The sequence below is a fragment of the Ranitomeya imitator genome, chromosome 1 (genome assembly GCF_032444005.1).
Source record: "Ranitomeya imitator isolate aRanImi1 chromosome 1, aRanImi1.pri, whole genome shotgun sequence".
In the NCBI taxonomy this organism is placed as follows: domain Eukaryota; kingdom Metazoa; phylum Chordata; class Amphibia; order Anura; family Dendrobatidae; genus Ranitomeya; species Ranitomeya imitator.
In genome coordinates this window covers 606,596,600-606,609,791 of record NC_091282.1, presented here as the reverse complement: position 1 = coordinate 606,609,791, position 13,192 = coordinate 606,596,600, and the positions used below count along the sequence as shown (strand labels likewise).

Here is a 13,192-nt window from a genome sequence, read left to right as displayed (position 1 = left end):
ATGAGGTATATATGAGATATACACTGTATACATGAGGTATATATGAGGTATACACTGTATACATGAGGTATATATGAGGTATACACTGTATACATGAGGTATATATGAGATATACACTGTATACATGAGGTATATATGAGATATACACTGTATACACCACTCTCGCTCCGCCGCTATCGCCTTTTCGTCGTGTGATGGGGAAATGCAATTCCAGTCCTTGCGCGCTGCCGCCTGAGAGGCGTGTCTCCGCGATGTGGGCGGGTCGCGGCGGTGGCGAGCAGCGCGTCCCCGCGCCGGAGGTGGCAGTGCGCTGCTTGGTGCGGCTCTAGGATGGCTCTGATCTCTTTGCTGCTTCCTCTGCTCTCTCTGCTCCCCGGGACCGGAGCCAACCGGCACGCCGTGCACTGGAACAGCTCCAACTACCAGTGAGTGTGGAACGGGGCTGCCTGCACCCGAGTGGTCTGTATGGGGGGATAGTGCTATCGTGCAGCGTTATATGGGGGATAGTGCTACTGGGCAGCGTTATATGGGGGGATAGTGCTACTGTGCAGCGTTATATGGGGGGATAGTGCTACTGTGCAGCGTTATATGGGGGGATAGTGCTCCTGTGCAGCGTTATATGGGGGGATAGTGCTACTGTGCAGCGTTATATGGGGGATAGTGCTACTGTGCAGCGTTATATGGGGGATAGTGCTACTGTGCAGCGTTATATGGGGGGATAGTGCTACTGTGCAGCGTTATATGGGGGGATAGTGCTACTGTGCAGCGTTATATGGGGGATAGTGCTACTGTGCAGCGTTATATGGGGGATAGTGCTACTGTGCAGCGTTATATGGGGGATAGTGCTACTGTGCAGCGTTATATGGGGGGATAGTGCTACTGTGCAGCGTTATATGGGGGGATAGTGCTACTGTGCAGCGTTATATGGGGGGATAGTGCTACTGTGCAGGGTTATATGGGGGATAGTGCTACTGTGCAGCGTTTTATGGGGGATAGTGCTACTGTGCAGCGTTATATGAGGGGATAGTGCTATTGTGCAGCGTTATATGGGGGGATAGTGCTACTGTGCAGCGTTATATGGGGGATAGTGCTACTGTGCAGCGTTATATGGGGGATAGTGCTACTGTGCAGCGTTATATGGGGGATAGTGCTACTGTGCAGCGTTATATGGGGGGATAGTGCTACTGTGCAGCGTTATATGGGGGGATAGTGCTACTGTGCAGCGTTATATGGGGGGATAGTGCTACTGTGCAGGGTTATATGGGGGATAGTGCTACTGTGCAGCGTTTTATGGGGGATAGTGCTACTGTGCAGCGTTATATGAGGGGATAGTGCTATTGTGCAGCGTTATATGGGGGGATAGTGCTACTGTGCAGCGTTATATGGGGGATAGTGCTACTGTGCAGCGTTATATGGGGGATAGTGCTACTGTGCAGCGTTATATGGGGGATAGTGCTACTGTGCAGCGTTATATGGGGGGATAGTGCTACTGTGCAGCGTTATATGGGGGGATAGTGCTACTGTGCAGCGTTATATGGGGGGATAGTGCTACTGTGCAGCGTTATATGGGGGGATAGTGCTATTGTGCAGCGTTATATGGGGGGATAGTGCTACTGTGCAGCGTTATATGGGGGGATAGTGCTACTGTGCAGCGTTATATGGGGGGATAGTGCTACTGTGCAGCGTTATATGGGGGGATAGTGCTACTGTGCAGCGTTATATGGGGGGATAGTGCTATCGTGCAGCGTTATATGGGGGATAGTGCTACTGTGCAGCGTTATATGGGGGATAGTGCTACTGTGCAGCGTTATATGGGGGGATAGTGCTACTGTGCAGCGTTATATGGGGGATAGTGCTACTGTGCAGCGTTATATGGGGGATAGTGCTACTGTGCAGCGTTATATGGGGGGATAGTGCTACTGTGCAGCGTTATATGGGGGGATAGTGCTACTGTGCAGCGTTATATTGGGGGATAGTGCTACTGTGCAGCGTTATATGGGGGGATAGTGCTACTGTGCAGCGTTATATGGGGGATAGTGCTACTGTGCAGCGTTATATGGGGGGATAGTGCTACTGTGCAGCGTTATATGGGGGGGATAGTGCTACTGTGCAACGTTATATGGGGGATAGTGCTACTGTGCAGCGTTATATGGGGGGATAGTGCTACTGTGCAGCGTTATATGGGGGATAGTGCTACTGTGCAGCGTTATATGGGGGATAGTGCTACTGTGCAGCGTTATATGGGGGGATAGTGCTACTGTGCAGCGTTATATGGGGGGATAGTGCTACTGTGCAGCGTTATATGGGAGGATAGTGCTACTGTGCAGCGTTATATGAGGGGATAGTGCTACTGTGCAGCGTTATATGGGGGGATAGTGCTACTGTGCAGCGTTATATGGGGGGATAGTGCTACTGTGCAGCGTTATATGGGGGGATAGTGCTACTGTGCAGCGTTATATGGGGGGATAGTGCTACTGTGCAGCGTTATATGGGGGTTAGTGCTACTGTGCAGCGTTATATGGGGGGATAGTGCTACTGTGCAGCGTTATATGGGGGATAGTGCTACTGTGCAGCGTTATATGGGGGGATAGTGCTACTGTGCAGCGTTATATGGGGGGATAGTGCTACTGTGCAGCGTTATATGGGGGTTGTTATCCCGCTGGGTGCAGTATGGGGGTTGTTATCCCGCTGGCTGCAGTATGGGGGGTTGTTATCCCGCTGGGGGTTATATGGAAGTAATTATACAGCTAGGGAGTTATACTGCAGGAGTTTATTATACCACTGGGGGGGGGGTTACATGGGGGTTATCCTGCTGGGGGTTATTATACTGCTCGGGGTCATTATACCGTGGGTATAATATGGGGGTTATCTCGCTAGGGATTATATGGGGGGCAGTAAGGACAGCAGAGCTGATGACGGCCCCCGTGACCGAACATATGGGGGCAGGCAATGATTGCAGTTGCCGCGTCTGCTGTCAGCCTGGTCCTGTGAGCTGACTCTCTCCCCATTCTGCAGTTGTGCTTCGCACGGCTCCTCGTCGTGTAGTGACACGTACTGCTGTGAGTGCACGCTCGGCTCTGCTGTTCTCGGTGCAGATTGCTGTGGATGCTGCCTCCGGCGCAGGGCATTGTGTAGGACTATAAGGGTATGTTTCCACGTTCATGAAACGCTGTTTTTTTGACGCTGCATTGAGCCGCAGCGTCAAAACGCAGCATCCAGATGTTACAGCATAGTGGAGGGGATTTCATGAAATCCTGTCTCAACTATGCATTAAAAGACGCATGCAGCAGACCCGCGAAAACGCACATGCGGCGCGTCTTTTAAGAACGCAGCATGTCCTTACATTGCAGAAAAAACGCAAGGACAACGCAGGTGACCTGCCAGTGACCTCCGGTGCAGATTTGGTCAGGATTTTACCTGCATAAAATCCTGACCAAATCCTGATGCAATCCTGAACGTGGACACATACCCTTAGTTCCATAGTATCGGCGGCTGGGTGTGTGGTCAGTCATGTAGCAGTCAGTGGTAGGTGGCCTGCGGACCCCTGGCATCGCGCCCAGGTTACACCGCACATCTGAGGGGGCTTGTAGTGTGCGTTTCCCTGGTGGTATCAGGAAATATCCCTGATAAGTGAAGTGACAGGTCAGCGCCCCCGTAATTAATGAGGTACCAGGATGTAATGTGGGGCAGCGGCTCTCGGAGCAGATTTACACTTTGTTGCTGCATCCATCATCCCGATCTGCTGTGTGATGTCTCGGAGGTGACATTCACCGAGGCCTCAGCCCCCCATACACACACACACACGGCTCAGCACATCCCAGGATCTGCTTCATCACAACCTACAGTTTAGGAAATGGTCATGCTGCTCTAGGTCTGTGTGCCGGGATCCCTAGAGCTGACACTATCGGTGTACTGAAGGGCCTGTCTTCCGGGGCCCCTGGAACCGACATGATCAAGGTGCTTTAGGGCCTGTGTGCTGGGATCCCCGGATCTGACATATCGGGGTACTACAGGGCCTGTGTGTCGGGCCCCCGCTTGGGGTTCAGTCACTTGTAGGGACAGTGATGTGTCGCCCACTCGACTCTGCTGCAGTTATGGGTTGTGTCTCAGCAAGGCCATCTGGAACCCAACATGGTGGTGGTTGCAGCATGGCCCCAGTTTTATCTGGTGTGCATTCATTACTGACTTGAACTCTGGACACGCCACCGCAATGGAGTTGGATGAGCATGTGCATGCGTTGGCACTGGCAGCATGTCGTTGGTTACACACCCAATCCATTGCGATTCTACCATGATGGAGTCTTTTGTGCTGGTAGCGACTGCTGTTATTTCTCTTGTAAATTCTTTACTCACGTATCGTCAGGAAATGTCACCACATTGGAATCTGTTGTACAGGTGATGATTGGTGGTTATATCATCTGTATGTTATTTTCAGGCGCATCCTCTGGAGATGCCAGTATGATGGAATCTGTTGTGGTGACGACTGCTGGTTATGTCTTTTGTGTTTCTTTACATTTATAACCTCTGGAGATGCCTGGTGACAACTGCTGCTCATATCGCCCTTATGTTATTGTCACATGTATCCTTAAAATATGCCACCATGACTGAGTGTGTTGTGGTGACAATTGATGGTTATATCTCCTGTAGGTTCCTGACCTGCGTATCCTCTGGAGATGCCACCATGATGGAATCTGTAGTGGTAATGGCTGCTCGTTACATCTCTTGTATGTTATTGATATACTTATCCTCTTGAGATGCCTCCACAATGGAGTCTGTTGTGCCGACTGCAGGTTATATCTCGTGTGTTTCTGACCTGCGTATCCTCTGGAGATGCCACCATGATTGAGTCAGATATGACTGGATGTGGTGCTGGTGGGACTGTGCTGATTTATAGCTGGTGCCCGTTCATTACACTTGTAGAAGCCGCCATGATGGGTGCTGAGTTGCACTCTTCTAGCTCGGTGAGCAGGTAACTGGGGAGAATGGGGCTCTCTGGCTGTCGAGTTTCTATTTAACGTCTTCTTCCCGAGCTGCTGAATTTGTGGTGTGAGTGTGGAGAAGGTGATGATCATGCACACAATGATACATAATATATGGACACAAGGTGCATCGTAGACTAACACCATGAAATATGTATGCACAGAGGGCAGCAGCTGAAGCACGTGGTGTCTGCCGTATTCATACGTCCTTCTCCTCTGCTCCCACATTTGAGGGTGATGGGTGCAATCTCTGGTGCCTCAGAGCGGACGGCTGCTTGTGTTGCCAAGATTTACCGGATGCTAGGAGATAATTGCCTGGTTTGGGGAGTAGATAGGGTAAACAGCGTTCATGGTCGGGGGAGGAATGAGCGCTGCCTGCCAGTGTAAAACACACAAAATAATGTTGGGTCGATGTGTAAATGTCTCGCGGCTTCCTCATCACGTTCAGTACCGGTTCTCATATTGATTCTGTTTTGTCCCAAAACCTGGGATTTGTGTGAAGTGACACATGATCCCGAGTGGTGGGATGTGATTGTGTACAGCGTGTAGCTGGCGCGGCGGAGATACGATGTCATGGTGTACAGCATATAAAGCGTGACAGGCTAGGACGGCATGGTGTACAGCATGTAGCTAGTGTGGTGGAGGTAGGACGGCATGGTGTACAATATGTAGCTGCTGAGGAGGAGGTAGGACGGCATGGTGTACAATATGTAGCTGCTGAGGAGGAGGTAGGACGGCATGGTGTACAATATGTAGCTGCTGAGGAGGAGGTAGGACGGCATGGTGTACAATATGTAGCTGCTGAGGAGGAGGTAGGACGGCATGGTGTATAGTATGTAGCTGCTGAGGAGGTAGGACGGCATGGTGTATAGTATGTAGCTGCTGAGGAGGAGGTAGGACGGAATGGTGTACAATATGTAGCTGCTGAGGAGGAGGTAGGACGGCATGGTGTATAGTATGTAGCTGCTGAGGAGGAGGTAGGACGTCATGGTGTATAGTATGTAGCTGATGAGGAGGAGGTAGGACGGCATGGTGTATAGTATGTAGCTGCTGAGGAGGAGGTAGGATGGCATGGTGTACAATATGTAGCTGCTGAGGAGGAGGTAGGACGGCATGGTGTATAGTATGTAGCTGCTGAGGAGGAGGTAGGACGGCATGGTGTACAATATGTAGCTGCTGAGGAGGAGGTAGGACGGCATGGTGTACAATATGTAGCTGCTGAGGAGGAGGTAGGACGGCATGGTGTACAATATGTAGCTGCTGAGGTGGAGGTAGGACGGCATGGTGTATAGTATGTAGCTGCTGAGGAGGTAGGACGGCATGGTGTATAGTATGTAGCTGCTGAGGAGGAGGTAGGACGGAATGGTGTACAATATGTAGCTGCTGAGGAGGAGGTAGGACGGCATGGTGTATAGTATGTAGCTGCTGAGGAGGAGGTAGGACGTCATGGTGTATAGTATGTAGCTGATGAGGAGGAGGTAGGACGGCATGGTGTATAGTATGTAGCTGCTGAGGAGGAGGTAGGATGGCATGGTGTACAATATGTAGCTGCTGAGGAGGAGGTAGGACGGCATGGTGTATAGTATGTAGCTGCTGAGGAGGAGGTAGGACGGCATGGTGTATTTTATGTAGCTGTTGAGGAGGTGGTAGGACGGCATGGTGTATAGCATGTAGCTGGTGTGGTGGAGGTAGGACGGCATGGTGTATAGCATGTAGCTGCTGAGGAGGAGATAGGATGGCATGGTGTACAATATGTAGCTGTTGAGGAGGTAGGACGGCATGATGTATAGCATGTAGCTGCTGAGGATGAGGTAGGACAGCATGGTGTATAGCAGTGTTCCCCCAACTCCAGTCCTCAAGAGCCACCAACAGGTCATGTTTTCAGTATTTCCTTAGTATTGCACAGGTGATAATTGCATCACCTGGACAGGCAAGCATTCAATCACCTGTGCAATACTAAGGAATTCCTGAAAACATGACCTGTTGGTGCCTCTTGAGGACCGGAGTTGGGGAGCACTGGTGTATAGCATGTAGCTGCTGAGGAGGAGGTAGGACTGCATGGTGTATAGCATGTAGCTGTTATGGTGGAGGTAGGACGGCATGGTGTGCACGTAGCTGGTATGGTGGAGGTAGAACTGCATGGTGTACAATATGTAGCTGTTGAGGAGGTAGGACGGCATGATGTATAGCATGTAGCTGCTGAGGAGGAGGTAGGACAACATGGTGTATAGCTTGTAGCTTCTGAGCAGGAGGTAGGACGGCATGGTTTATAGTATGTAGCTGCTGAGGAGGAGGTAGGACGTCATGGTGTATAGTATGTAGCTGCTGAGGAGGAGGTAGGACGTCATGGTGTATAGTATGTAGCTGATGAGGAGGAGGTAGGACGGCATGGTGTATAGTATGTAGCTGCTGAGGAGGAGGTAGGATGGCATGGTGTACAATATGTAGCTGCTGAGGAGGAGGTAGGACGGCATGGTGTATAGTATGTAGCTGCTGAGGAGGAGGTAGGACGGCATGGTGTACAATATGTAGCTGCTGAGGAGGAGGTAGGATGGCATGGTGTACAATATGTAGCTGCTGAGGAGGAGGTAGGACGGCATGGTGTACAATATGTAGCTGCTGAGGAGGAGGTAGGACGGCATGGTGTATAGTATGTAGCTGCTGAGGAGGTAGGACGGCATGGTGTATAGTATGTAGCTGCTGAGGAGGAGGTAGGACGGAATGGTGTACAATATGTAGCTGCTGAGGAGGAGGTAGGACGGCATGGTGTATAGTATGTAGCTGATGAGGAGGAGGTAGGACGGCATGGTGTATAGTATGTAGCTGCTGAGGAGGAGGTAGGATGGCATGGTGTACAATATGTAGCTGCTGAGGAGGAGGTAGGACGGCATGGTGTATAGTATGTAGCTGCTGAGGAGGAGGTAGGACGGCATGGTGTATTTTATGTAGCTGTTGAGGAGGTGGTAGGACGGCATGGTGTATAGCATGTAGCTGGTGTGGTGGAGGTAGGACGGCATGGTGTATAGCATGTAGCTGCTGAGGAGGAGATAGGATGGCATGGTGTACAATATGTAGCTGTTGAGGAGGTAGGACGGCATGATGTATAGCATGTAGCTGCTGAGGATGAGGTAGGACAGCATGGTGTATAGCAGTGTTCCCCCAACTCCAGTCCTCAAGAGCCACCAACAGGTCATGTTTTCAGTATTTCCTTAGTATTGCACAGGTGATAATTGCATCACCTGGACAGGCAAGCATTCAATCACCTGTGCAATACTAAGGAATTCCTGAAAACATGACCTGTTGGTGCCTCTTGAGGACCGGAGTTGGGGAGCACTGGTGTATAGCATGTAGCTGCTGAGGAGGAGGTAGGACTGCATGGTGTATAGCATGTAGCTGTTATGGTGGAGGTAGGACGGCATGGTGTGCACGTAGCTGGTATGGTGGAGGTAGAACTGCATGGTGTACAATATGTAGCTGTTGAGGAGGTAGGACGGCATGATGTATAGCATGTAGCTGCTGAGGAGGAGGTAGGACAACATGGTGTATAGCTTGTAGCTTCTGAGCAGGAGGTAGGACGGCATGGTTTATATAGCATGTAGCTGCTGAGGAGGAGGTAGGACAACATGGTGTATAGCTTGTAGCTTCTGAGCAGGAGGTAGGACGGTATGGTGTATAGCATGTAGCCAGTGTAGTGGAGATAGTCCATCTTGCCTCTGTTAGTGGTGATACCTGCTGGGACATTCTGGCACTTTGTATGGCAGCATCTCCCCAGGGTCCGCTCAGGTTGCTGTTGCTGCAGCGAATGCTTGCACATAATCACTTAAGGTACTGTCACACTAGACGATATCGCTAGCGATCCGTGACGTTGCAGCGTCCTCGCTAGCGATATCGTCCAGTGTGACAGGCAGCAGCGATCAGGCCCCTGCTGGGAGATCGCTGGTCGGGGAAGAAAGTCCAGAACTTTATTTCGTCGCTGGACTCCCCGTAGACATCGCTGAATCGGCGTGTGTGACACCGATTCAGCGATGTCTTTGCTGGTAACCAGGGTAAACATCGGGTAACTAAGTGCAGGGCCGCGCTTAGTAACCCGATGTTTACCCTGGTTACCATCCTAAAAGTAAAAAAACAAACACTACATACCTACAGCCGTCTGTCCTCCAGCGCTGTGCTCTGCTCTCCTCCTGCTCTGGCTGTGAGCGTCGGTCAGCCGGAAAGCAGAGCGGTGAGACGTCTCTGCTTTCTGGCTGCCCGGCGCTCACAGCCAGACCAGAGAAGCAGAGCGCCGAGGACAGACAGCGGTAGGTAAGTATGTAGTGTTTGTTTTTTTTTACTTTTTGGATGGTAACCAGGGTAAACATCGGGTTACTAAGCGCGGCCCTGCGCTTAGTTACCCGATGTTTACCCTGGTTACCGGGGACCTCGGGATAGTTGGTCGCTGGAGAGCGGTCTGTGTGACAGCTCTCCAGCGACCAAACAGCGACGCTGCAGCGATCCGGATCGTTGTCGGTATCGCTGCAGCGTCGCTATGTGTGACGGTACCTTTACTGCAGCACTGACCAAACTCTAAAGGCCCCTTCACATTTAGCGACGCTGCAGCGATACCGACAACGATCCGGATCGCTGCAGCGTCGCTGTTTGGTCGCTGGAGAGCTGTCACACAGACCGCTCTCCAGCGACCAACGATGCCGGTAACCAGGGTAAACATCGGGTAACTAAGCGCAGGGCCGCGCTTAGTAACCCGATGTTTACCCTGGTTACCATGCTAAAAGTAAAAAAAAAACAAACACTACATACTTACCTACCGCTGTCTGTCCTCCAGCGCTGCGCTCTGCTTCTCTGCTCTCCTCTTGTACTGTCTGGGAGCCGGAAAGCAGAGCGGTGACGTCACCGCTCTGCTTTCCGGCTCACAGCCAGTACAGGAGGAGTGCAGAGCGCAGCGCTGGAGGACAGACAGCGGTAGGTAAGTATGTAGTGTTTTTTTTTTTTTTTTACTTTTAGCATGGTAACCAGGGTAAACATCGGGTTACTAAGCGCGGCCCTGCGCTTAGTTACCCGATGTTTACCCTGGTTACCAGTGAAGACATCGCTGGATCGGTGTCACACACGCCGATCCAGCGATGTCTCCAGGGAGTCCAGCGACGAAATAAAGTTCTGGACTTCATTCAGCGACCAACGATCTCCCAGCAGGGGCCTGATCGTTGGTCGCTGTCACACATAACGATTTCATTAACGATATCGTTGCTACGTCACAAATGGCAACGATATCGTTAACAATATCGTTATGTGTGAAGGTACCTTAAGGGTATGTGCACACGTTGTGGATTCTCTGCGGATCCGCAGCGTTTTTGAGGTGCAGAAACGCTGCAGATCCCCAATTGGTTTACAGTACAATGTAAATCAATGAGAAAAAAAAATGCTGTGCACACTTTGCGGAAAATCCGCTGCGGAAACGCTGCGGTTTAAAAGAAGTAGCATGTCGCTTCTTTTTTGTGAATGTGCAGCGTTTTTGTACCCATTCCATTATAGAAAACCGCAGGGGTAAAAACCGCAGCAAATCCGCAAGAAGACCGCAGCAAAAACGCACAAAAAACGCTGCGGAACCGCACAAAAAAACGCTACAGAACCGCAGGTGCGTTTTCTGCCAGGAGAGCCAGAATCCGCACCAGAAATTCCTAAGCCTAATCCGCAATGTGTGCACATAGCCTTAAGGTACCGTCACACTAGACGATATCGCTAGCGATCCGTGACGTTGCAGCGTCCTCGCTAGCGATATCGTCCAGTGTGACAGGCAGCAGCGATCAGGCCCCTGCTGTGATGTCGCTGGTCGGGGAAGAAAGTCCAGAACTTTATTTCGTCACTGGACTCCCCGTAGACATCGCTGAATCGGCGTGTGTGACACCGATTCAGTGATGTCTTTGCTGGTAACCAGGGTAAACATCGGGTAACTAAGCGCAGGGCCGCGCTTAGTAACCCGATGTTTACCCTGGTTACCATCCTAAAAGTAAAAAAACCAAACAGTACATACTTACCTACAGCCGTCTGTCCTCCAGCGCTGTGCTCTGCTCTCCTCCTGCTCTGGCTGTGAGCGTCGGTCAGCCGGAAAGCAGAGCGGTGACGTCACCGCTCTGCTTTCTGGCTGCCCGGCGCTCACAGCCAGACCAGAGAAGCAGAGCGCCGAGGACAGACAGCGGTAGGTAAGTATGTAGCGTTTGTTTTTTTACTTTTTAGGATGGTAACCAGGGTAAACATCGGGTTACTAAGCGCGGCCCTGCGCTTAGTTACCCGATGTTTACCCTGGTTACCGGGGACCTCGGGATCGTTGGTCGCTGGAGAGCTGTCTGTGTGACAGCTCTCCAGCGACCAAACAGCGACGCTGCAGCGATCCGGATCGTTGTCGGTATCGCTGCAGCGTCGCTATGTGTGACGGTACCTTTATACTCCTGGGAGGCTCGTTATTCTAATGGTACTTGCAGTCCCCGGTGTGTCCACACGGAGTGCTGTCTTGTGGTGGTCTGTTACATTGGCTAACAACGCTCTTGACCAGGTGAGTGCCACGTCTGGTGAACGGTGGTGCTGGCTGTTCAGAGGTTACTTGCAATGTCGCTATGCTGGATAAGTTGCAATCAGCTATTGCCAAATTAGCATAACCTGCATGATTTTGCATATTTGATCGAGCACTTGGATCGTGAATGGCTGCAGCCGTCCTGTCGGATGAAGCGCACTCACAGGTGCCACACCGGTAGTAATGTCATTGTGGGGCGCCGGCTGGACCCCAGTGTGCCTAATGTATCTGATAGTATTGTGCAGCTTGTGCTGATAACCGGCCTCCTCAGAAGTGGTCACAACCCTCGGAGCATAATAGTGACACACATTTACATGACCTGATGGGGTGCAAATATGTTTACGACCGCTTGTTTCTTGATTTTCAGACACTGTGAATAGGCTGCCAATCACCCAAATCGCTCGTTTGTAGGGTGAAATGATTTTCAAGCTTAAAAATGATAGTTCTTGCCAGCACATCAATCTGTGTAATCTAGACACGTGCTGCTGAGCACAACCCATCAGTAATTGTCCTGCGCTCATCAGATGTGCGGTCAGCGTTGTACTCAGGGGATTAAAGAGGCGATCATCCTCGGTAGCCTGTTAGAGGTGGTTGTTCCTGGATGACCAGTGTGATCACATCCTTATATGTTCCCTCCATGTAATTTTCCTTTGTGCCATTGCATGGATTTCTACAGCACATCTATTGGACTGTCAGATTTAATTATACCTTGACCATGTAACAAGGCCGTCCAGGAGCGTGGGAACATGTGAGGGGGCTGCGCCACATCCGTCAAGGGTAGCGACCACCTGGGATGATTGCGGAGCAGGAGCCGGAGTTCTGCTGAAGAGCGCCTGCTCCATCTGACAAAATGCTGCACTCGTTTAGTGGCTGGAACATCACTAATTAATGAGCAGATATGAAAGTCAGATGATGCCTTCCAGCCATGTTATCAAAGTGAACGTTCAGATCGCCCTCACCTGGGGTCAGTCCTAATAAATGCTGTCCAGAGATGCTATGCTGCCTCCATCCCTAATTACATGTTGAGGAGTGAGGCCAATTGTTCAGGAGAGGCGATCTTATCGGCTCCTGGTGGAAAGTAATTAGAGAGCAGTGGCCTCGCAGGGACTCATGGCCTCTACATCCTCTGTCCTTTGTGATTGTTCTGTATGAGATGAGTGACCTCCCCTGGGGGCTCAGGGCATTCCTTTGTCGCCAGCCCAGCCGGCTGCTTTTTGGGAGCTCCTGAGATGGCAGTGCATGTGTGCACAGCCCCTAGTCCGGCCGACCCACCTGTACATCCACTGATACAAGTGTGCCCAAGTCCTATGTGGGATGAGGAAAGGCAGCATGGCATCGTCGGCCCTTAAATGCGTTCACACCAAGAGTGGTGTCCAGGCCGATGTGAAGCGATGTGTAGACCTGTCCCCCACCCCAGCCCGGGATGTACCCCGCGCTGCCCTAGTGTTGGTGTTGCTTTCTCCTTCATGGCATCTCTCAGCCTCCCGGATAAATACGAGCGCTGTTTTCCCAGCAGCATCTGCTGTTTCCCGGTCTCCCATCCATCTCGCTGCCTGTGATCTAGTTCTGCGGCTCTTCTATATAATTGTGTCACTGGGGACGGGGTGAAGCGGGAGATAAGAGGCTCGGTTAAACAGTGAAGTGCCACCTGG

At 51.3% G+C, this 13,192-nt stretch overlaps 1 protein-coding gene across 1 annotated transcript in view; it reads left to right on the top strand.

The window, feature by feature from the left end:
• Nucleotides 1–280: 280 nt before the first annotated feature.
• EFNA3 (ephrin A3) overlaps nt 281–13,192 on the top strand; it is a 122,470-nt gene continuing 109,558 nt past the window's right edge. Inside the window, exon 1 of the mRNA XM_069769059.1 lies at nt 281–425. Within this exon, the coding sequence (XP_069625160.1) occupies nt 331–425 (95 nt within the window). The 5' untranslated portion in view covers nt 281–330. The remainder of the gene's footprint in view (nt 426–13,192) is intronic.